We start from the raw sequence: 23,058 nt of genomic DNA, 5'->3' as shown, positions 1-23,058 counted from the left end.
GCGGGTCTACGGAGGAGAAAACAAAACGGGGCAAAGAACACTCACGCTCCGGGCAGCGGAGAAAGGCCGCTGCGCGGGGGCGCACTGCTCGGCCCTTCGGCCCCGACGGCGTCAGACGCCCCGCGAGCGCCGCCCCCCACCCCGAGACCTCCCCCCCTCTCCACCCCCGCCCCCTCCCCCTCCCCCTCCCCCTCCCCCTCCCGGACACCCGCAGAACCGCGTCCAGGCCGAGCTGGACATCCGAGCGGAGCCCCGCCCAGAGAGCCTCCACCCGCGCCGTCCCTCTTCCTCCCAGGACGGCTCCCTCCTCTGGCTCCGCCCCCTCCGCCCCCGCCCCTTCCGCCCCGCCCCCTCCGCCCCCGCCCCCGCAGGACGGCGTCCAGGCGGAGCAGCACCTGCGAGAGGAACCCGGGCCAGAGAGCCTCCAGCGGCGCCACCCGTCCTCCTCCGGTTCCGCTCCTTCCTCATCCTCCCGGCCTCGCCCCCTCCTCTTCCAGCCTCCCTCCCCCAGCTCGAAAGACTTTCGTTTCCGCTCTCTAGGAAGAAGAAAAGAAACTGAGAATGTAACCGAGTTGTCTGGGAAACGCGAGATCGGGGAGGAGATGCTTAGGGTAATTCCCCCGGGGCCATCTGAGGACACTGTCTGTAGGATCAGAGCCTGTCCTCGGACTCACCATTCATTCACTCATTAGTTCATTCTAGAAACATCTATGGCAATACTATGTGCCACGAACTCTGCTAGATCCCACGGGCCTGGTGCTGCCCTGTGGACAACCTGGTGGCAGAACGGGCGTGCACAGAGGTCAAGGTAGTGTGATGAGGCTGCGTTGGGGTTGGGGATAGGAGGGAACCTGGCGCCCTGAGGAAGCAGGTCCACCAGGTCTGGGAAAGATGGCGGGAGGCTGTGAGCTGGGAAGAAGCCCAGAGTGCAGGGGTAGGAGGAGGAGCACCCCTGAGCAGGAGGAGTTGTGTGTAGTGGGCAAGGTGTTACATTAAGCAGTGAGAGTGGGGCTGAGCCAGGTGAGGCTGCGCCCGGGCAGGCCTGGCACACCAAGCCAAGCAGTTAGGAATACCCCACCCACTCCCACTCCTGCAGTAGGGCACCCTACAGCATTTAAGCCGGACGGAAATGCACTGGCTTGGAGGTAGGGAGCGATGCTTCGGAGCTTGCCAGGCATGGCTTCCCATGAACCCGAGCATGGCTGTCCTCAGCGGGTCAGGGCCGGGCCTGGCAGGTGAAGAGAGGGCTGGACGAGGGCCAGCGAGACCTGGAGTGCCCTGGGCACCTGTGACTGCGCTAGCAGCAGGGGTTGGGGTCAATGTGATTGTCTGCTACTATGCTTCCCATGGATGCTCTGTTTTCGCCAGGTGCGTTTAAATGAACGCAGAAAACAATAGTAAGAGGACGGTACCGGCTGACCATGGTGGGAGCCCCAGGGGCTGGGATTGCTGGTCCCCTCAGTCCGGTTAAATTCAGCCCATGCTTACTGAGTACCTGCTGTCGGTGGGTGGTAGGCACTGCAGGGATGCAAGGTTGCCTTTGTGGACGTGACACCCCCATTGAGGTGATAGCCGCCCCCCCCCCCCCCGTTATCCACAACATCCATCAGAGATGCAGGAGCATCTGAGACTGAGCTAAGATAGGGGGCTGAGTGGGGGCTGGAAGGAGCTCCCCAGGGCAGCTGCACAGACAGGGAGTATCACGGGGGGCAGGGGGCGGGGAGGGCTTGGCAGGGGAGGAGAATGTCTCTGGGAGCCTAGGAGGAAGGACAGGCGACAGAACTGTGGGCTGCGTTTAGGGATGTCTCGATAGGGTGTGGAGCCTGAAGGACAATTCTCAAAGGCTAAGAGTTTGACACTTATTTGGTAGAATAGAGAGTAATCCGTGGGTTTTTTGTTGTTTGTTTTTAGTGGAGAAGGACTCGTCGGTAATTCAGGTGGAAGGCTGTGGGCTTCTGGAAGACAGAAGGGGAGATGCTCCAGAGCACAGGGCTAAAACCCAAGATTACAGTCATAGCTCTCCTGCTTCCTGGCCACTTCTGAGCTATGCAAGCCAGCAGTGACCTGATCCTGGTCTCTGTCTCCTCACGTGTTAAAAGGGAGTGATAGCCCTACTCCTCTCACAGGATGGATGTGAAGGTGACTTAGTCTTATAGGCTGACATGTAGCACATACTTACTCAGCACATGGAAGTCATTATTGTATTATTTCTGAATTACACCCCTCACAAGCCCCTGGCCTCTTCAGGGAACTTCATATAATGAGCACATTAGAAACAGCGACGTACCAGAATCTCAGACCAGGAGTCCCTGGAGTTGCGAAGGGGAGGCTTGTGGAGTGTGTGGGCGCCAAATGTAGGGAGGTGCTCGCGCCACCGAGAGCCAGCGGGCGAGCGGCGCCTTCAGTTTGCACGGCAGACGGATCACTCACCTCCCCTAGTCCTGGCTCTGGGGTTGGCCGGTTCCACCCGGTTGTCACTTTTGATTTCTGGTTTCTTTCTGATTTCATTCCTCAACAAGAGTGGCTGGGGAGAGCGTCCTGTGTTTGAAAAAGTCCCATCATTCCTCGGACTGATGTCTCTCTGCACGCCTGCTCACACTCTGCTGTGTATCCGTGCATTTTCCTCCAGCCTGCTCACAGCCCATCCAGAAATGGTGTCACTCTTCCTCATGACTAGGAAGTAACTGAGGCCCAGAGCGATGAGTGGCTGGACCAAAGTTCCTCGCCCGTGTTCTTCCGCCAGGCCATGCTAGCTGGGCCTGCCCGGCCCCCGGCACCGGGCCCTGCAGAGCAAGGGGACTTCATCCGCGTTGTGGGGCCTCCTTCCCATCCATCTAATCTTTTCCTGACCCCAGGCTTGGAGCTGAGGCAGGTTCTGGGCCTTCGAGTGGAGTGGGGGTTGACCCTTCCTAACACGGTCTTTGGGGAGCTTGTTGTCTTCGACTCTGAGCTGAGCTAAGGAGAATGGAGGTAGGGGCCGGCCTCTTCCAAAACGAAATGGTATTCCCCACCCACGGAGGGCCACTCTTGGGCCTGCTTGCCCTCGGCCTCCGCCTTCCACCCATCGCCATCCTGGAGAAATCAGATGAGCCCGACTCCAGAGAGGTCTTGAGGTGGGCAAGGAAGAAGATGATGCGGGTCTAGTGAAAATAAAGAGAAGCTCACTGAAGTGGATTCCAGATGCTAGATGGGGAGGCTGGTAGGGGAGCCGTGCCCCTGGGAGTCATGACAGGAAAGGTCATCAATCACAGGCCAATCACAGACCCAGCAGGAGACTCCACAACAGGGGAGAACCATCAGTTAGGGCCCAACAGGGAAACTTGCACTCTGCATCTCCCACCAGAAATCGGCCACCCCTGCAATTCCGCCAGCCAGAAACTGCCATCACCCCAACGCTTGCTTTTCTCCAACAGACTTTTGTTCAGAACAACCCCTCCCGACTTCCTGCATCTTCTCCGTAACATATTGTTCCTCCCCTGTTTGTTGGACTTGCCTATGGTTTTGCCATAGCTTGCTTGTCCCGATTTACCATGTTTCTGCTATTCCCAAATAAACCCATCTTTTGGTGGTAAAATTGTTTCTATTTTTAAGGACAACTACTTTCTGCATGGGGAGGGGAAGTTGGCTGGGGGAGCACTGTAGGGGAAGGGGAGGGCGGTTGTCGGTCATTAACGTAGAATGAACGCTTGCGAATCCCTGCTGGGGTTGGACTGATCCGGGGGAACCACTAGCAGGATTTTAAGACACCCAATTATCAGTGCACCTGTTCGGAAGACCAGGCATTAAGGGATTGCCTAGGTTCAAGACTACCTTCAGCTCTGGATGACTCCAGGCTAATAGAGCAGCAGTTCTCAAACTGGCTTCGGGGGCCCTGCACCTGAGTTTCTGATTCAGCAGGTCGCGTAGCCCCGGGGTCTGCATTTCCCTCCAGCTCCCAGGGATCCGAGTGCGCGGGCCCGGGATGGGCACCGCCACACCCCGAGCGCCCGGCAGAGGCTGCAGATGGGCCCACCCGGGGGCGCAGCGACCTGCGGGCTCCCGGTGGTCGAGGGGAGGCAGTGGGGGTGGGGTGTTCGGTTCGCTTCTGCGCCGCGCCGGCCCCCCTCCCTTGCTTACAGGGAGTTTCGTTTCTCCCCGGCGGCGGCGCGGGGGGGGGGGGGGGGCGGGGGGGGCGGGCGGGCAGGGAGGGGCGGCGCCTGGCGCTGCATAAAAGCAGAGGGGCTGCCGGTGACGCTCGCGGCCGCGCGGGGACAGGTGAGTGTCGCGCTCTTGGATCCGGCACCTTCTGGGTCCCGGCACTTTCCAGCGAGCTGCGGGGGCGGGCGGGTTGGTGGCTGCGGAGACCAGCTCCCCAGGGGGCACGGGAGATTGCAGAAGCTAGTTACGGTAATGATGGTGATAATAGTGATGGAGATGTTGGCTGGACTCAAGCACGCCGGATTCTGCTCCAGGCCAACAGGGTGCTAATGCCCCTGATGACTCATCAGAAACAGCCCCCCACCCACCCAGCCCTGCGGGCTTCTCTGCTGGGGAAGGTGCGCAGGCAGAGGGGATGGCGGCCAAGGGGGTCTCCCAGGGAGCTAGTCAAGGGGTGCACACTAAGAAAGTTTCATCTCCACCGCTGCGGGGCCCCCAAGCCCACCTTAAAGGTGGACCATCGCTTAGATCCTTTTATGTTTCCTGCTATTACCCCTAAAAATAAAACAATGAGTTGTTTTGCCTGCGAAAGTGGGTTTATTTGGGAATAGCCGAGATCTGCAATCCGGGATACGCAAGCTCTGGCCAAACCCTAGACAAGTCCAACAAACAAAAGGACAGGAACGTTGTTTTCTGGAAGGGGGTTGGGAGGGGCTGTTTGAACGTAAGTCCATTGGAGAAATGGAAGGGTTTCAGGGAGATGGCAGTTTCTTGTTGGCTGAGTTGCAGGAGTGGCCGATCTCTTGTAGGAGTTGCCGTGTGCAATTAGAGGCCCCGTTGGGGGCCTCTAATTGATGATTCTCTACTGTTGGGGTCTGTGATTGACAGTCCTTGGTATGATTGAGGAGGAATGGTACAGGCCCCTTCCGGCCTCTCCACTACCTTAGTGAGGTTTTAATTTTATTACTTTTCACACTGCTAAGGAGTGCCAACCAGACAAGTCGACAGTGGGAGTGCGTAGACAAGGGGTCTGCACTATCCGGCTGAGTACAGGGAGGTTCGAGCGGAGGGCTCCCGCTAGAGGGCGTTCTGAGTAGCTGAGCAGCCCAGTAGGAAGGAGCGGCAGGTGGGAGGACCAAGGCGTCCGGGGGGGGGGGGGAGGTGCCCTTTCCAGCGTAGCCGCAAGCCGGGCGATGGAGGGCTGCCCAGGGTCTCCCTTCGCTGTGGCTTGTGCAGCGGGGTGGGACTGAGCGGGGGACATTCTAGTTTTCGGGGATGAGGAAGGTAAGACCGTCTTGGGGGCTGACAGAGGGAACCAGGCCCGGAGACCTGCACTCTCCATCACGGATGAGCGCTGAGCTGTGCATGTAGGATTCTCGAAATTATTTGGTCAAATTTTAAACCGGGTTTTTGTCAGAAGCAGGGTCAAGCGATGCAACCCCCAGCTGTCAGTCCCAAACGGCTCCTAAAATGTCTAACTCTGTCAGTTTTCCACTTTGGAACAGAGCTGCTGGCCAGGACGGTCAGGAACCCCTGTCATGTGGACAGCCCTCCGCCCGCATTTCCTCCCTGGCTTCCCTCCCCGCCCCCCACTTCCCAGCACTGAGCTCAGCATGGCTAGGTAGAGTACATCAGGTCTAATGCACAAGATGTTCTCCCCTTCCATCATGAAAAATTTAAATGTCAGTGGGTTTTTGGAAGGCAAAACATCCAGAGAAAAAGTAAATGTGAGTTCTGCCAGGATTATGTTTAAAACTGGGCTTAATTTTGTTGGGCAAGTTTCGGACTTTGAATCAGGCATTCAGCAGGACGCACTGGTAGGTGGTTCTTATTAGGGATTGGGAGACCTTTGTGAGGTCTGGGCTGAGAAGGCTTTCCCACACAGGGAGCAGCCCACTGGGCACCCTGGATGCCACCCCCGCCCCCGACCGCAGAGATTCTCCAGTGACGCTGCTGGTGGATGGTGTCTGGGTGTGGAAGCCGCTGGTAGACTTGCCCCCTCTGAAATCCAAAGTGCAAGGGGCAGCTGGACAGCCACCTTCAATGGACAGTGGACGCCAGAGAGTTCACAGACCCGCCCTAGCTAGTATCTCCACCCCCTGCCCCAAACCTTGGCAGTGAGTGAAGAGGCCTCCCCGGCTGCTGGGGGGTGAGGAAGATGAGCATGGACCGAGGTGTGGGGGTGGTGTGCCCACCTCAGAACTCCCCGCAGTCTTGTCTGTAAACACTCTGTATGGGTTGGACATTTTATGAGCAGTTTGGGGCTGAGAACTTGACTCCATCAAGGCCAAAATGCGGGAATGCATTCAGTTCGGTTTGACAGGTGCAGCAGGACGTGGAGTGTAATGGATAAGTAAGAAACGGGCTTTAATTACTGAGATTGCCCTGCTCCTGACATCCAAAGTGATCTTCAAAGATGATCTGTGAAAGGTGCAAACTTATTTAAGATGTACGGGTAAGACTTTGTGTAAAAGGAATGTCATTTTATGAAACAGAGGAGGGAAATGTATTCACAAAATCTTCTGTTGACCAAAAATAACCCGTGGTCATGAGGGTACAAGCCCTAGGGACCACCGATGCCACCTCTCTGGGTGCATTAGGGCCAACTGAGGCAGCTGTGGTCTTCAACTTGGGGCCCCAGTTGGGGACCCCCTGAGCACACAAAGCATTTCCAGAGGCATGGTAGTGGAGGAGGGGAGGTAAGAAAGTAAATTTCCAGATTGCCATATTCCATAAGTACTCTTTACAATTGATTGCCTTTCAAAAAACCTTTCTCCCACTTGCGATAAAAGGAATACATCCCTCTCTCCCTTTTGTTTTTTTAACCTGGCTCTTTCAACCGCCCCAATATTTATTACTTATTAAGATTTATTTGTTTATTTGAGAGAAAGAGCATGAGCAGGAGGGGCAGAGGGAGAGAGAATCTCAAGCAGACCCCGCTCACTGAGCGCGGATCCCAACGCGGGGCTCGATCCCACTACCCTGAGATCACGACCCAAGCAGAAGCCAAGAGTCAGTCACCCAACTGACTGTGCTATCCAGGCACCCCTCAACTGTCCCAATGTTAAAGGACGACTGCATAGCTCTTGGGGGAAGCTCTTATGAAAAGAAGCACAGAGAGCATCAGAAAAAAAATCATTGATTCAGGCAGTAAATTCACAGTAAGGCTCTCTGCTTTATCCATCTATCTTAGAACTAAAATATTTAAGATTTACTAAAAGGATTCGGAGAACTATGACCTTGCTTCATTGCGTGTCCCCTGCCCACCGTTCTCAGCAATGGGACCTTGATGAGCACTCACACTTACTCACCCATTTGTGGTCTAATTTGTAAATTTCGCATGCTTTCAAGGAGGTGTAGGAGAACAGCTCTGCAGTTCTGTTCAACTAGTCAGCATTACGTCGTCAAGGTAAAAGGAAGGTGTATTGGAGGTAAGGAGGTGCTTTATATTTTTCATAACATTTATTTCAAGTTACGGAAAAATTTTCACTTACTTTTACCCAAGACTATTAGATGTGTAAAATTTAATATTTAATATTGTGGTTCCAGACATTTTTAAAAGTGAATTTCAAATATCTCTGTATGTATTTTTTGGATACAGACAAGTATGCTAAAGTTGTTGATTAACTTCTTTCAAAACAAAATAATATTGTATCTATATGTGAAGGTAGATGTTAGCCAAACCTGTTGTGGTAATCAGAATAGGTTCAAAATACACAAAGTATGTAAATCAAACCATCATGCTGTATACCTCAAACTTATGCAGAGATGGATGTCAATTATTTCTCAATAAAACTGGAAAAAATAGAATAAAGGACATTAAGATACACTTACACGGGGGAAATGGAATAAAAATAGGAAGCCGGTAGCAAAGGGAACAGAGTAAAAGAACTTAAAGTTCGGGTATTTTTTTCAACTATAAGTTTGGGTATCAAATCTCCGCAATATTCAGAATCTTGCAGCTACATTGGAAGTGGTTCTATAGTAATTTTACTTTTGCATGTGAATTTTATTTTATTTTTTTAAAGATTTTACTTATTTATTTGAGAGAGAGAGAGAGCTCACATGCACACGCCCGCATTGCGGGGTGGGAGTGGGGGTGGGGGTTCAGAGGGAGGGAGAAGCAGTCTCCTTGCTGAGTGGGGAGCCCGACGCTATCCCGGGACCCCAGAATCATGACCCAAGGCAAAGGCAGACACTTAGCCGACTGAGCCACCCAGGCGCCCCTACATGTGAATCTTAAAAACGCCTCTGTCATTTCATTCTTTGCCGCTATTTAAATTTATGGCGAAGAAATTTTTGATGTTCAACCTAAAATTGTAACAGAAAATACCTAGTTGGAAAGACTCTTGGGATCTGGGAGCACATTCCTGAAGACAGCTGAACTGGTAGGCAGGTCTGTCTCCATCCATCATTTGGCTCTTCGTCAATTTTTTTCCAGTCCCTAAAGAGTTAAGGAGCCCACAGCCTGTCCACTGGGTCTCGTAGTGGGTGTGGTTCTGGGGCTGAAGATGCCTGGCTTCTCAATGGTGTGAATCCTGATGTGCTTGATTTTAGGCCGCACTCATAAAAGAAGAAGATGGTTAATTCTAAAGGAAAAATCACTGACTCAGATCCTGGATCCAGTCATCTGTTACTAAATGGACTGGCTGATAAGGCAGGGAAAAATCAGGACACAGTAAGTTGCTGCCTGAAAACCTCCATCCGTGTGGGCAGAAGCTGTGTCTGAGGGCTGCCCTTGTAGACCGTGATGCTGCTGCCCACCCACCCTCCCGCCCCCCAGGATGCTGCTTACTTATCTCTCCTACCATGCTGGCCGATGTGATCCCTCACTTGCTCAGCTGGGGCCCATCTGGCCGCCCAGGGTGGTGTCCATGCTTTGCCTTGGCCGACACTGGTGGATGGGGTGCAATTTAAGCCTGGGAAGCCAGGCAAGATGCTGAATGCTGACGGGGCTCCCTTGGGAACTGGCCTGGGCTCCGGGCGCAAGGACCACTGTGCTGTCCCACGCCCACAGCCTGGTTCCATCTCCAGCTGCAACCCTGAGGTGTCACTGTAAGACTCCCTCACATGGGGTGCCTTTTTTCGCCAGAATCAAGACTTATTTTTGGTGGGAACCAAACTTGGCCTCTGAAATCACTCTGATCTGAATTTTATCCCAATGCAGACATTTGCAGCTGTATGATCTCATTTATAAGACAGCTATTCCTCCCTGGCTTCTAAGCCTGGCTTCCCGTCTCCCAAGTGGGAATGATAATAGTATTTACTTCATGAGAGAGAGCCCCCTTTACTGCTGTCACGTGTCTTAAGGTCATGGATCATCAGCCTCTTTCAAGTTGACCCCATTTTCATAATCAATGCCAAACAATATTTGGAACAATATTAAAAGCCACATTGAAGGACATGGAAAGATAAGACTGTCCCTAATATAACTGTGTCTCTTGCCCGACTGTAACCAGCAGCTTATGGGGCAGTAAGAACTCACCCCACCCACACCCACATGCTTGGCTGTAGCTTGGCCTTTTCCAGGCACGTTGAATGGGTGTGTCTTATAATGTAGCAATTCCCTTTCTAGGTGTAAACCTTGGTTCTCAAAGTGTGGTCCCCAAACCAGCATCCTCAACAAGGCCTGAAAAGTTTGAAATACAAATATACTCCCCACACTTCCATCTCCGGCAAACCTAAAGAACTAGGAACTCCAGGGGTGGGTCTGCCATCTACGTTTTAATAGGCCCTCCAGGTGATCCTGTTTGTGCTCAAGTTTGAGAACCACTATACAAACTCTTGCGGGTACCCGCTGAGAGCCATGTTCATAATGGTGTTTATGATGGCAAAACCCAGAATCAACACAAGTGCCCGGGAATGGCGGACACATCTGTAGACAGTGGAATGCTCGTGTGGCAGAATTCTGTATAGGAGTGGGAATCAAGGCACTGAGACGTAAAAAACAGTGGTGAAACAGAGTCAAGTCATAGAAGAAATATATGGTGTGGTCCCATTTATATAAACTTCCAAATCAGGCAGCAGGAAGCAATGTATTGCTCAAAGATGGGTAGGTGGTAAAACCATCAAGAAGAACAAGAACATGGTTCTCATGAGCCTCAAGATGGAGGGACCCTCAGTGGGGGAAGGGGAAACAGCAAGAAGGTGATAAGGGAGCGTACATGGAGTGTCTTGCATACTGAGATTATGTGTTTTCTTTTCTTTTTTTTTTTTTTGGATTATGTGTTTTCTTAATTCAGGTAGTTGGTTCATGCACTATCACTGTTATTCATGTTGTATAAACTCTTGTGAATGGGTGATAAAAAGAAATGAAAACAAAAAAGAACCCATGAGGAGGGCTAAGCTGGAGCCTGGTGGGTACAAAGATGTAGCCAGGCTCCTGGCATGACCACCCCAGGGCTCTCCCTCGGGAGGTGTGCTCTAGACCTTTCTGAAGTTCGTCATAGAGAAAAATTGCAGCAGGTGCTTGTTGAAAACATGGCCAGGAGGATCTTTTTTTTTTATTAGAGAGAGAGAGAGAGAGAGAGCACGAGCAGGGAGGAGAGGGAGAAGCAGGTTCCCTGCTGAGCAGGGAGTCCAACATGGGGCTTGATCCCAGGACCCTGAAATCATGACCTGAGCCAAAGGCAGACGCTTAACCAACTGAGCCACCCAGACACCCCGTGGCCAGGAGGATTTTATTCAAGACTATCGCTATAAGGGAGAGAGATTGAGGTCAGGGTAGTATATGAGGAGGACGAGGTGGGGATACATGGGTAGCCAGAAGGGTGAGGGAAGGAGGGAGAGTTACTAAGAGCAAGTTAGCATCAAGGGGGCCAGGGGTAGGAAACTGATTAGCTCCCAACAGTGAGGGGATTCTGGATGCACAAAATATAAATAACTTCTCACCATGATATAAAGGAACTGTAAAAACCTAGGTATATTGTAAAGCCCATTCTCATATTTTCTTCTTTTTTTTTAATTTTTTATTTATTTATCAGAGAGAGAGAGAGAGAGAGAGAGCACAAGCAGGGGAAGCTGCAGGCAGAGGGAGAAGCAGGCTCCCTGCTGAGCAGGGAGCCCAATGCGGGGCTCGATCCCAGGACCCTGGGATTGTGGCCTGAGCCAAAGGCAGATGCTTAACCGACTGAGCCACCCAGGCACCCCTCTCATATTTTCTTCTTAATCAGATGTCTGTTTTCTTGTCAAGGTTTGAGAGTTCTTTATATATTCTGGGCATAAATCCTTTGCCAAATACATGTTTTGCAAACATTTTCTCCCAGATTATAGCTTGTTTTTATTCTCTCAACAGTCTTTTTGAAAGATTGGATGTTTTCGATTTTGATGAAGTCCAATTTATCAATGGTTCTTTTATAAATTGTGCTTTAGGGGCCATATCAAAGAAAACATTGCCTAACCCACAGCCACAAAGATTTTTCTCCTGTTTTCTTCTAGAAGTTCTGTAGTTTTAGGTTTTGCACTTAGGTCTATGATCCATTGTGGGTCAATTTTTTTATATGGTGTAGAATATAGATACAAAGGTTTTTTTTAAAGATTTTATTTATTTATTTGACAGAGACATAGCGAGAGAGGGAACACAAGCAGGGGGAGTGGGAGAGGGAGAAGCAGGCTTCCTGCCGAGCAGGGAGCCCAATGCAGGGCTCGATCCCAGGACCCTGGGATCGTGACCTGAGCCGAAGGCAGACGCTTAATGACTGAGCCACCCAGGCGCCCCGATACAAGTTATTTTTCGTGTGTATATATATGTCCAATTGTCCCAGCACCATTTGTTTAAAAGCTTATCTCTCCACAGCATTGCCCTTGCACTTTTGTCAAAAATCAGTTGGCCATACATAATGTCAGTTTATTTCTGAAATACATATTCTGTTCTATTGATCTCTTTCTCTATTTTTACACTAGTATCACATTGTTTTGGTTACTGAAGCTTTTTAAATAAATATTGAAATCAGGTAATGTTAGCCTTCCAACTTTGTTCTTCTTTTTCAAAATCACTTTGACTATCCTAGGCATATTTAGACCATTTATATTTATTGTGGTTGTTAATATAAGTTTGAGAAGACCATTTTGCTATTAGTTTTCCATTTGACTTATCTAACCTTTATTTCCCTTTTCTCTGTTCCTACCTTCTTTTGAAGTAATCAAATTGTTTTTTTGATTCTTTTATCTCCTTTGTTGGTTTATTAAGTATGCCTACTTTAGCGTTTATATTATACATCTTTAACTAATCAAGTCTACCTTGAAGTGGTAGTGTGTGACTTCATGTTTAAACAAGAACCTTACAACCATATGCTTCCAAACCATAATCCTTCTATTTCTCCCCTCCCAGCCTTCATGCTATTTTTCTTTTTTAGAAGATTTTATTTATTTATTTGAGAGACACAGAGAGCACACGAGTGGTGGGGGGAGGGGCAGAGGGAGAGGGAGAAGCAGAATCCCCACTGAGCAGGGAGCCTGAGGTGGGGCTCACTCCCGGGACCCCGGGATCATGACGTGAGCCGAAAGCAGATACTCAACTGACTGAGCCACCCAGGTGCCCTCCTTCATGCTATTTTTGTCATGAATTTTAATTTGACTTACAAACATATTGTTACTATTATTTCTGTTTGGTCATATGTGTTTTAAAGATATGTACGTTATTCTAAAAAAGTATAGTAACCATTTCTGGCACAGATTTCTTTGTGTAGATTCAGATTTTCATTCAGTATCATTTTCCTTCTGGCAGAAGGACTAATATTCCCTGTGGTGCTGATCTGCTGGTGATGAATTCATTCACTTTTTTATGTCTGAAAAAGTCTTCATTTGTCTTCATCTGTTAAAGAGATATTTTAGCTAGGTATGGAATTCTAGGTTGGTGGATTATTCCCCCAGTATTTAAAAAAGGTTATTCCACTATCTTCTTCTTTGTATTGTTTCTGATGAGAAATCTGCTGTAAATTTCATCTTTGCTCTTCGATGTGTAAACATGTTCTCTGACCGCTTGAAACACTTTCTCTCCATCACTGGTTTTGGGCAATTTGATTAAAATGGGCCTTGATGTAGTTTATGTTTCTTATGTTTGGGGTTCATTGAGCTTCTTGGTCTTTGGGTTAATTGTTCAAGTTTGGGAAATTTTTATCTATTATTTCTTTAAATCTTTCTTTCTGTTCCTTTCCCATTCTCTTTTGTGAGCTCCATGAACCTATGGTATTAGGCTGATTGAAGTTGTCCACCTTTGATGGAACATGACCTGCAGGCCATAACAGAATTCTTTGATTCCGCTTCCTTTAGGAGCCCGAGAACAGCCTGTGTAGCCAGTATGAGGAGAAGGTGCGCCCCTGCATCGACCTCATCGACTCCCTGCGGGCCCTGGGCGTGGAGCAGGACCTGGCCCTGCCCGCCATTGCCGTCATCGGGGACCAGAGCTCGGGCAAGAGCTCCGTGCTGGAGGCTCTATCGGGGGTCGCCCTCCCCAGAGGCAGCGGTAAAAACTTGTCCTCTGTATGAGTCAGCTCAGGCAGCCATAACAAAATGCCACAGGCTGGGAGGCTAAAACAACAGAAATTTATTTCTCACAGTTCTGGAGGCTGGAAGTCCAGCACCTAGGTATTGGCAGGGTTGGTTTCTCCCCAGGCCTTTCTCCTCGTGCAGGTGATCATCTCATTGTTTCCTCCTATGACCTTTACTCTGTGTGCACACGTCTGGGGTCTCTTCCCTTTTTTGTATGGATGCCAGTCGTATTGGTTAGGGTTCCACCTCTTATGACCTCATTTAACCTTAATTACCCTTTTAAAGAAAGGCCCCATCTCCAAATACAGTCATATTGGGGTTAGACTTTCAACATATGAATGTGGGGGGGGCATGATTCAGTCCATAGCTGATGTTGCACATTTTTATGTGTATTGTATGTAACCTGCACTTTGTGGCAGGTCTAAATAAATGTATTTGGGCCCCCAGAACCATGTGCATGTGGGTGCCTCTCCTGAGCCCCTTCTCAAGAAGTGACCCTCTGAATGGGAGGTAAAGATTGGTGCTCTGGTTGGTGGTGCTGTTTGAGCACCAAGGCCGAGGGATCAATGAGGGTTCAAGGGAAGGGGGCAGGCCTGAGATGGGCCTTGAAATATAGGTCAGATGTAGAGGAGGGTGGGATCTGGAAGTTTACAACAGGGGGATTGTGGTGAGGGGCCTCGTGAGAGCAGTATGCATTCCTGATGGTAGTGGATGATGTATCCCGGGGAATAATGGAGCACATTTCCCTGAGTTTGGCGGTTTCCCACTGTAGCATGCCACCGGAGCAGATGGCAAAACTCTGAGATGAAGCAAGAAGCCTAGAGTGGTGGCTTTCAAGCATTAGTGAGCAAAAAATTACCTGGGCTGCCTACTCAAGATGCATATTTCTAAGGCCACCCTGGACATAACACATCCAAGTATTAGAGAACAAGACCAAAAAGTTTTAGTGGTCTGCCCAGATGATTGTGGAAAAGTCGAAGGCCACCCTCTAGGACCCCTAAGAGCAGAGTATAGGACTGATGTGGACATGGTCTCCAGGGATTGTTACAAGATGTCCTCTGGTACTGAAGCTGAAGAAGCTCCTGAACAAGGATGAGTGGAGGGGCAAAGTCAGTTACCAGGACTTCGAGATGGAGATTTCAGACCCTTCGGAGGTGGAAGTGGAAATCAATAAAGGTGAGGGCCTCATGTTCACTCATTATCGCCTCTTTGGACATCTGGTCACCTGTGTGAAGTGGGAGGGTGTCCATCTCTCACTTTCCTACCCTTCCCTGTCTGGGCCCTTCCTGCTCCCCTGGGAACCCCCTCTCCTGCCCACATCTGCATCAGGCCCTAGCTCCTTTGTAGCTTCTCTTCTTTGACCCCTGTGAAGACCAGCACTTTGGACAAGAATCTGACCTCAGCCATTTATTGCTTAGTTTGTAAGTAAGTATCTGAGAGTAATGTGAAAAACTTTAAACAAGGAGTATCTGTCCCTTGCTCAAGGGCTTTCCCACTCCACAGATCTGACGGAGGAGGGATCAGGGTGTGGGGCCGGGGAACCCCTTTCCCCGTTCACCTGGTAAAAAGGCACTCTGGACCATCCTTGAACCCTCTTTAGAAACTTTTCCTGGGCCTTTTCCTCCAAGAGTGAAATGCACATGTGTGCATAATCCTAGCTTAGGCTGACGGGTGGTAGGTCTCAGTGAATGCAAACCACACAGATCACTCTGCCGACTTGAAGCATCTGCAAGAAGTAACATTCGAAGTCAGTCAGGAACCATAGTGACCCTATTGGCTGCTGCTAAGAATGAGTGAGGCGAATAAGTAAGCTTCTCCATGTTGACTTGACTTTCTTCCTAGTTTGTCACGATGAAGGTTCAATCATTTGAGGAGGGTACAAAAGTAGTATAACCTCATATTCAGCAGCAGAAAAAAATGAGTTTGGCTTTTATGAAGGTGGAGGCCCTAAGTCGCACTTATAGACTGTTTTACCAAAGTTGAAGGATGTTGGATAGTCAAAATGTTATTGTGTGATTGCTGGGGTCAGGTTGGCTCCCGGGGCAGAAAACTCAAAACCACTGTGTGTACCAGTTGGCCCTTTCTGCATAACAGACTGATCTCAAAACCTAACGGCTTGGAACTGTTTGTTTCTCGTGATTCCGTGGATCAGCGGGGCAGTTCTTCCCCCCAGCTGGCTTGGCTGGGGCCAGCAGTCTAGGACGGCCTGGGTCACCTACCCAAGCCCAGGGCTGGAATGACCATGTGGTGGCTGTCCTCCTCCGGGACGCCAGGCTGGGCTCTTTAGATGGGGGGGGGGGTGGTTCTCGGCAGCAAAGGAGGAGGGGCCCCCATGCATGAGTTCTCAGTCTCTACTGGGATCCATTCTGTGATGTCCTGTCAGCCACAGGGGGTCACAGGGTGAGCCCGATGCTGAGGGATGGACTCTCTGGATGGGAGAAGGTCACTCTGCAGAGGAGTGTGAGTACAGTGATGGAAGGGACTCTGGAGGCCATTTGGGGAAGCGGGCCGCTAACACGGTGGTTTAAGTGATCTGCCCATTTTATTTGTCTCTCACATAGACGTCTGGGAGGGAGGCAGCCCAGAGCTGGTTTGGGGGTTCCAGCATCAAGAACCAGACTCCCATGTTGTTTCTCTGTTGTGTGTGGCGGTCACTCCCAAGGCCGCCTGATCTAGTCAGAAAGCCCCCATTCCAGCTGGAGGGACACCAGCACAGGGCTTCTCCTCCCTTTCCAGCAGAGTTTCTGGAGGTTTTCTGTGCCTTTGTCACACTTACCCCAGGGACCAGACGTAATCTCACAACTGCGTGTCCGGTAAATGGATATTGGGGTAAATGGATATCTGGTAAATGGATATAGGTAGCAGATGATGACACACAGGCCATTGTTGTTGTCACTCCCGTCCTGAGTTCCTGACTGCTATAAAACAAGCCATTCTGGATTTGTAGAAAGGAGTCCAGTGGTATTAGCTAACAATTTGATGAAATGCATTTATATCTTTTTTTTTTTTTTTTTTTTTGACAGAGAGAGAGAGAGCAGGAACACAAGCAGGGGGAGCGGGAGAGGGAGAAGCAGGCTTCCCGCCGAGCGGGGAGCCCGATGTGGGACTCGATCCCGGGACCCTGGGATCACGACCTGAGCCGAAGGCAGACGCTTAACAACTGAGCCACCCAGGCACCCCATTTATATCTTTTTTAAAAAAGATTTTATTTATTTCTCTGAGAGAGAGAGAGCGAGCGAGCATGAGCAGGGGGAGGAGCAGAGGGAGAAGCAGACTCTCCGCTGAGAGATCCCAGGAATCCAGGATCATGACCTGAGCTGAAGGCAGATGCTTAACTGATTGAGCCACCCAGGTGCCCCCGAAATACATTTATATCTTGAAATTTTCATCATTAAGGAGAAAGGAGCAAAATGAAATTCCATATTGGAATACCAGTGCTCATCAATTTTTCCACAAGAAAAAATTGCCCTCCCTAAGTTCCCAGATCGTGTTTCAAGAGTTCCCATGTGTTTTTATTTGCTTTCATTTTACTTTGTTGTTAATTTCCTAATGGCATCAATGGGAAGATTTAGGTGTGACAGTGGGAAGAACTCAGGTCTGCCCAGCTCTGGGCTGGTACAGGTGGGGATGATCTTGAGAGATGTCTTCACTAGATGTTTTTTCTCTGGAGACAGTTCTGGCCACTGGCAAGGAAAATACTGAGTTAGCCTTTGAGGTTCCTTTTAGCTCCAGAAAGGAATCTGCTCCAGATGTGCCTTATCCGTGACTCACGCAGGGAGGATTTGCCGTTAGGGAGATGCTTCCACTCTAAGCTCTACTGAAGTTTTTCTTGTTTCCCCCCTCCCTAGCCCAGAATGCCATTGCCGGGGAAGGACAGGGGATCAGTCATGAGCTAATCAGCCTGGAGGTCAGCTCCCCTCATGTCCCGGATCTGACCCTGATAGACCTCCCTGGCATCACCAGGGTGGCCGTGGGCAATCAGCCGGCCGACATCGGACACCAGGTAAAGCCTTGGTTCCGGGGCGAGGAGGGAGCAGAGCAGTGCCCCAGACAGCAGCGGGCTCAGGGCTGGGTTGGGACAGTGGACATCGGGAGGTGTGAGGGGCATTGGGAGAGCGTGGTGGTCTCTGTGGCCTCCATCTGACTTGGTGGAGTCAGATGGAGGCGTTCTGGGGAGTGTAAGGCAAACGGGCAAAACCGGAAATCCGTTTTACACGTGTGTGGGATTTACACGGTGACCCATTTATGGTTATTAGGTACATTTTGTGGTGTATCTAAGCCGGTGTGTATTAGGAAGGGGTTTTATGTGGGGAGAGAAAACATTAGAAACAAGTATAATGACATTTTCATACTAGCGAATGTCACCCAAGGGATTAAAGATTTAGGGCACAGTCAAGCACTTCTTGGCATCTTGTTTTTCCCTGTGGTTATCAGCTGTGGAGTCTTAGGAGACAGTTCCTGAGCTAAGATCTGGTGGTTTCCCCACCCCCGCCCCCAGGGCTCTGTTTCTGCCATGGAGAACTCGGTTTCTCGTAACTTCTGGCTTGGACAATGCCACCAAGCTTGTGCTGCAGGCTCATTTCTTTGGGGGAGATATCCTGGGACTCTGAGGTCCCGAAGCAAGTACAAGGTCAGGACCTGTCCCGGCTCTCATACGCTCTCATCTTCTCACAGACCAAGAAACTCATCAAGAAGTACATCCTTAAGCAGGAGACGATCAACTTGGTGGTGGTCCCCTGCAACGTGGACATCGCCACCACAGAGGCGCTGAGCATGGCTGAGGAGGTGGACCCCGACGGCGACAGGACCATAGGTAAGAAGAGAGAAGAACCTGACAACCGTAGGTGGTAACCTTCACTTTGCAGTGGGCTCAGCAAATGAGGCTGCCAGTCCTGGCCAGACCTGTGCTTCTCCAAGTGTGGGCCACACGCCCCGCCCCCGCCACCTGCACCAGAAAGAACTGGAGCATGTTTAGCAATGCAAGGCCCTCGAATGAAGGATGTACAGTAATGCAAGGCCCTCGACCCCACCAAACCTCCTGAGGTAGAATCTCCAGGGCAGGGCCCGAGACCCTGCACGCTAAGATTTGCCTCGGGAAGGGGTTTCTGCTGCACAGGGAAGTTTGAGAACCAGTGCAGTAGAGAATGAACCCTTCCACTGAGCAGAAAGAAAATTAAAAGGCCTTTACATGCCACTGTGTCTCTGGCATGGGGACCAAGACCTGAGTGAAGCCAGTCCCCTAAGCTGCTCACAGGGGCTCGTGGTCTTTGTGCAGCCCGAGCTGTGGTTCTGCCCCCAGCCGGGGGCTCTGCCCGCACGGTAGTTCTGCGGGGGCTACTGTGTGCCATCCAGCAGGCTGAGAGGGAGTGGGGAGCGGTCTCTAATCGGAAGGCTCCGGCTTGCAGGAATCTTGACAAAGCCTGACCTGGTGGACAGAGGTACTGAAAGCAAGGTGGTGGATGTGGCACAGAACCTTGTCTGTCACCTGAAGAAGGGCTACATGATTGTCAAGTGTCGGGGCCAGCAGGATATCCAGGACCAAGTGACCCTGACCGAGGCTCTGCAAAAAGAGAGAGACTTCTTTGAGGACCACCCACATTTCAGGTACCCTGGCTGCATTTTCACAAGGGTGAACCACAACCTGGGGCCTCGGTTTTTCCTGGGGAGAAGGGTTGCTGTCCAAAAGCAGACATTCGGAGTCTATGTGTGAGTGTGTTTGCACCTTGACAATGACTGCAGAATTTGCCTGGAAAAATAAAAGAGGAATTGACAAAATGTAGTAAAAAATACCTTTAAAAGATCAGATAAGGAGGGAATTTGCTACAGTCATTTATACGGTATGGTGCTGCAACCAGAGTAAACACATAAATACCTCAGAATAGGGGAAAAACATCAGAAAGCCCAGAAATTGACCCAGGTACACATATTTGATGTATGATAAATGAGGCCTTTCAAATCATGGACCACATCAGTTTGATTATTAATCAGTGGCATTGGGGGAAACTATAAATTTTACGTACATGTGGTAAACACAATTTAAAAAATTGACAGATGTGGAGACCAACACTTAGCTGTGAGTGTACTCTCACAAATAGGCTTGCAAACTCCTCGTTCCCTGCTGCCTTTTATCCTAAAAAATCCTTTAAAATATAAGGAATCCTGTAATAACTCAGCGAACACAAATTTGGATAGAGTGAAAATGAGCCTTCCTTCCTCCAAGCAGCTCATGGTTTAAGTTCTCACCTTGGGGAAGGGTGTGTCCCCTACATCAATGTCCTCCACACTCTCACATAGATACTCATCAGTGTATTTTTTTTTAAAGATTTTATTTATTTATCTGACGGAGAGAGACATAGCGAGAGAGGGAACACAAGCAGGGGGAGTGGGAGAGGGAGAAGCAGGCTTCCCGCCGAGCAGGGAGCCCGATGCGGGGCTCGATCCCAGGACCCTGGGATCATGACCTGAGCCAAAGACAGACGCTTAACCAACTGAGCCACCCAGGCGCCCCTCATCAGTGTATTTTTGTGAAGCCCTACACCGCCATGTATCATGTAGACTTGCATGTGTATTATGCACAGAAGGGTGTGTGTGTTATGAAAACACATTTGTAGGTGACCACGTATATTTTTATAAAGACCAGTTTTATAGTCAGATGTCATGAGACACAATGTGTCAGCTGGAAGCGATCACCTATAGCATTTTTTTTAAGTAGGCTCCATGGCCAGCATGGAGCCCAATGCGGCTTGAACTCACAACCCTGAGATCAAGACCTGAGCTGAGATCAAGAGTTGGATGCTCAACTGACTAAACCACCTAGGCTCCCCTATACCAATTTAAAATTAAGCTTTTAATTTTCATTCCAGTTAGTTAACATACAGCATTGAATTATTTTGAAGTGTACAGTATAGTGACTCAACAATTCTGTACAACTCTATACCATTTTTGAAGTATCCAAAATAACTACAACTGAATCATCATTCCATGCAAGCCAGTTCTGAACATCTGTTGGGTACCAGTTACAGGATATCCCATCCAGGTGGAAGTCACCTGACTTTCCCTGCAGCAGAAAGCTGACTTGCATTTTCTGGCCACACCAAGATGGATGTGGGCATTGTCTTCTCTTCTCTGTCTACAGGGTCCTCCTGGAGGAAGGAAGGGCCACAGTCCCCTGCCTGGCAGACAGGCTGACCTCTGAACTCATCACGCACATCTGTGTAAGCACCTGCAGAGCTGTCCGTTTTCTTTTTTGTTGTTGTTATGTTAATCACCATACATTACATCATTAGTTTTGATGAAGTGTTCCATGATTCATTGTTTGTGTATAACACCCAGTGCTCCATGCAGAATGTGCCCTCTTGAATACCCATCACCAGGCTAACCCATCCCCCCACCCCCCTCCCCTCTAGAACCCTCAGTTTGTTTTTTTAAAGTCCATCATCTCTCATGGTTCATCTCCCCCTCCGATTTCCCCCCTTCATTCTTTCCCTCCTGCTATCTTCTTCTCCTTCTTCTTCTTCTTCTTCTTCTTCTTCTTCTTCTTCTTCTTTAACATATAATGTATTATTTGTTTCAGAAGTACAGATCTGTGATTCAACAGTCTTGCACAATTCACAGCGCTCACCATAGCACATACCCTCCCCAATGTCCGTCACCCAGCCGCCCCATCCCTCCCACCCCCCACCACTCCAGCAACCCTCAGTTTGTTTCCTGAGATTAAGAATTCCTCATATCAGTGAGGTCATAAGATACATGTCTTTCTCTGATTGACTTATTTCACTCAGCATAACACCCTCCAGTTCCATCCACGTCGTTGCAAATGGCAAGATCTCATTCCTTTTGATGGCTGCATAATATTCCATTGTGTATATATACCACATCTTCTTTATCCATTCATCTGTCGATGGACATCTGGTCTCTTTCCACAGTTTGGCTATTGTGGACATTGCTGCTATAAACATCGGGGTGCACATACCCCTTTGGATCCCTACATTTGTATCTTTGGGGTAAATACCCAGTAGTGCAATTGCTGGGTCGTATGGTGAGCTGTCCGTTTTCTGAATAGAATCCCACAAACCCAAAGCTCCACCATGTGGGCTGACTGACCCACTAACGGATCTCCTGGGGATCATGTGAAGGTGCAGGCTTGGTTCAGTGGGTCTCGAGGGCAGCTTGGGATTCTCCATTTCCAGCAAGCTCCCTGATGGTGTGGATGCTGCTCGTCCCACACGTTGGGTGGGAGCTGATAGACTAGATCCGCTTGGCCTAATTAAAAATTAAAATCTTATTGGCAATGCATCAACTTTTCCTTTCTCCTTACTAGCCACTGTCATAATGTCTTGGTAATTGTAATGATCATATATTTCATATTTTAGATCTCCCTGTGGTTCTTTTTCAAATTTGTCTAGACACAATCGCTTGCAGTTTCCCGACTGCGATCCCTTAAAAAGATTTCTTTGCACACATCTCTGTTGTATTTTGTGCTTGATAATCCCAGTGTCAGAAGCCTTGGTGCTCTGGGTTCCGCTGGCCATCCCCCACAATGACCTGGGTTAGGGTTTTGACTTTGGCCCTGTCGGTTTTGGAACTTGATCTGCAGGCATTCATGGAAGCCCAGGTTCAAAATCCGTTTCTCCAGGGAGAGGCAGATTTGCTTCTGCCAGCCCCTTGGAAGGGCCTCCTGCCTAAACCACTTCAGATTCTCAGCTTGAGGTTTTGGGGGACCCCTCCAGGAATGCAAATTGGGGCGGCAAACCTGTTTGAGGGCTGGCTTGTGGTTACAGAGATTTTATGTTCTTCCACTCAGCTCCGGGTTCAGTGTCCCGTGCAGTCCCCAAGAATGGAGAGGGAGGGCAGGGTTGTTCCTAGCTGACCCATATAGGGAGAGCATGGCTCTCTGGGGTCCCAGCTTTATGTAGAAAGAAGATCCTGGCTCATTAGACTCCCTGCCTCGAGCAAGCCCACCCGGATCTATTCTATGCCCCAGCCAAGTCAGGCTCTGAAACGTAAGCTCCACGTTTTTTTGCTACAAATGCCCCGTGAGGCCAAATCTGGCTCTACTCCTGCTCTCCTTGCCCGTCCCAGGGCACTCACGTCACCTGGCCGTGCCTCGGAGTGTCTGCCCTGTCCCTGCCCACTCACCCATGCACTTCCAGCGACGCTTTCCACCTGTCAGCCAACATTTATCGGTGTTTGTGGTGGAAGAGGGAGCTGGCGCCTGCCGTCCACCATGTCATCAGAGACAGAAGTCCCCGATGGTGTTCGTCTGCGAACAGCATAAGAGTGACTGAATCTCGGATGATTCCAACTGCCACTTTTTCAGAGCCCACCGGATGAGTGGCTCTTTCTCACCTGCCTGCAGGGTGGCTGTGACATGACCACAGAAGGAATCGTTCCTAGCGTTGCTCTGATGGGGGAGGCGCCACACGGAGTGGA

The 23,058-nt window shown here is 49.9% G+C and overlaps 1 protein-coding gene across 3 annotated transcripts in view; it reads left to right on the top strand.

The window, feature by feature from the left end:
* The first annotated feature begins 669 nt into the window (after nt 1–669).
* The window catches only part of MX1 (MX dynamin like GTPase 1), a 35,253-nt gene continuing 12,864 nt past the window's right edge, over nt 670–23,058 (top strand). The window contains exons 1-9 of one of the 3 annotated variants that reach the window (XM_028126469.2): nt 670–808; nt 7,489–7,568; nt 8,695–8,815; nt 13,408–13,600; nt 14,665–14,802; nt 17,475–17,629; nt 18,301–18,439; nt 19,032–19,230; nt 20,762–20,840. In XM_028126469.2, coding sequence (XP_027982270.1) covers nt 8,717–8,815; nt 13,408–13,600; nt 14,665–14,802; nt 17,475–17,629; nt 18,301–18,439; nt 19,032–19,230; nt 20,762–20,840 — 1,002 coding nt within the window. In that variant the 5' untranslated portion in view covers nt 670–808; nt 7,489–7,568; nt 8,695–8,716. Of the gene's footprint in view, nt 809–4,204; nt 4,255–6,310; nt 6,593–7,488; nt 7,569–8,694; nt 8,816–13,407; nt 13,601–14,664; nt 14,803–17,474; nt 17,630–18,300; nt 18,440–19,031; nt 19,231–20,761; nt 20,841–23,058 lie in introns of those variants that run through there. The other 2 variants (XM_028126468.2, XM_028126467.1) reach the window with 2 other exon arrangements.

The sequence above is a fragment of the Eumetopias jubatus genome, unplaced genomic scaffold (genome assembly GCF_037043125.1).
Source record: "Eumetopias jubatus isolate StellerSeaLion01/CBP00866 unplaced genomic scaffold, mEumJub1_p1.0 scaffold_1, whole genome shotgun sequence".
In the NCBI taxonomy this organism is placed as follows: Eukaryota; Metazoa; Chordata; class Mammalia; order Carnivora; family Otariidae; genus Eumetopias; species Eumetopias jubatus.
Note: the sequence above shows the minus strand (reverse complement) of the source record. Positions and strands in the feature narration are given on the sequence as shown.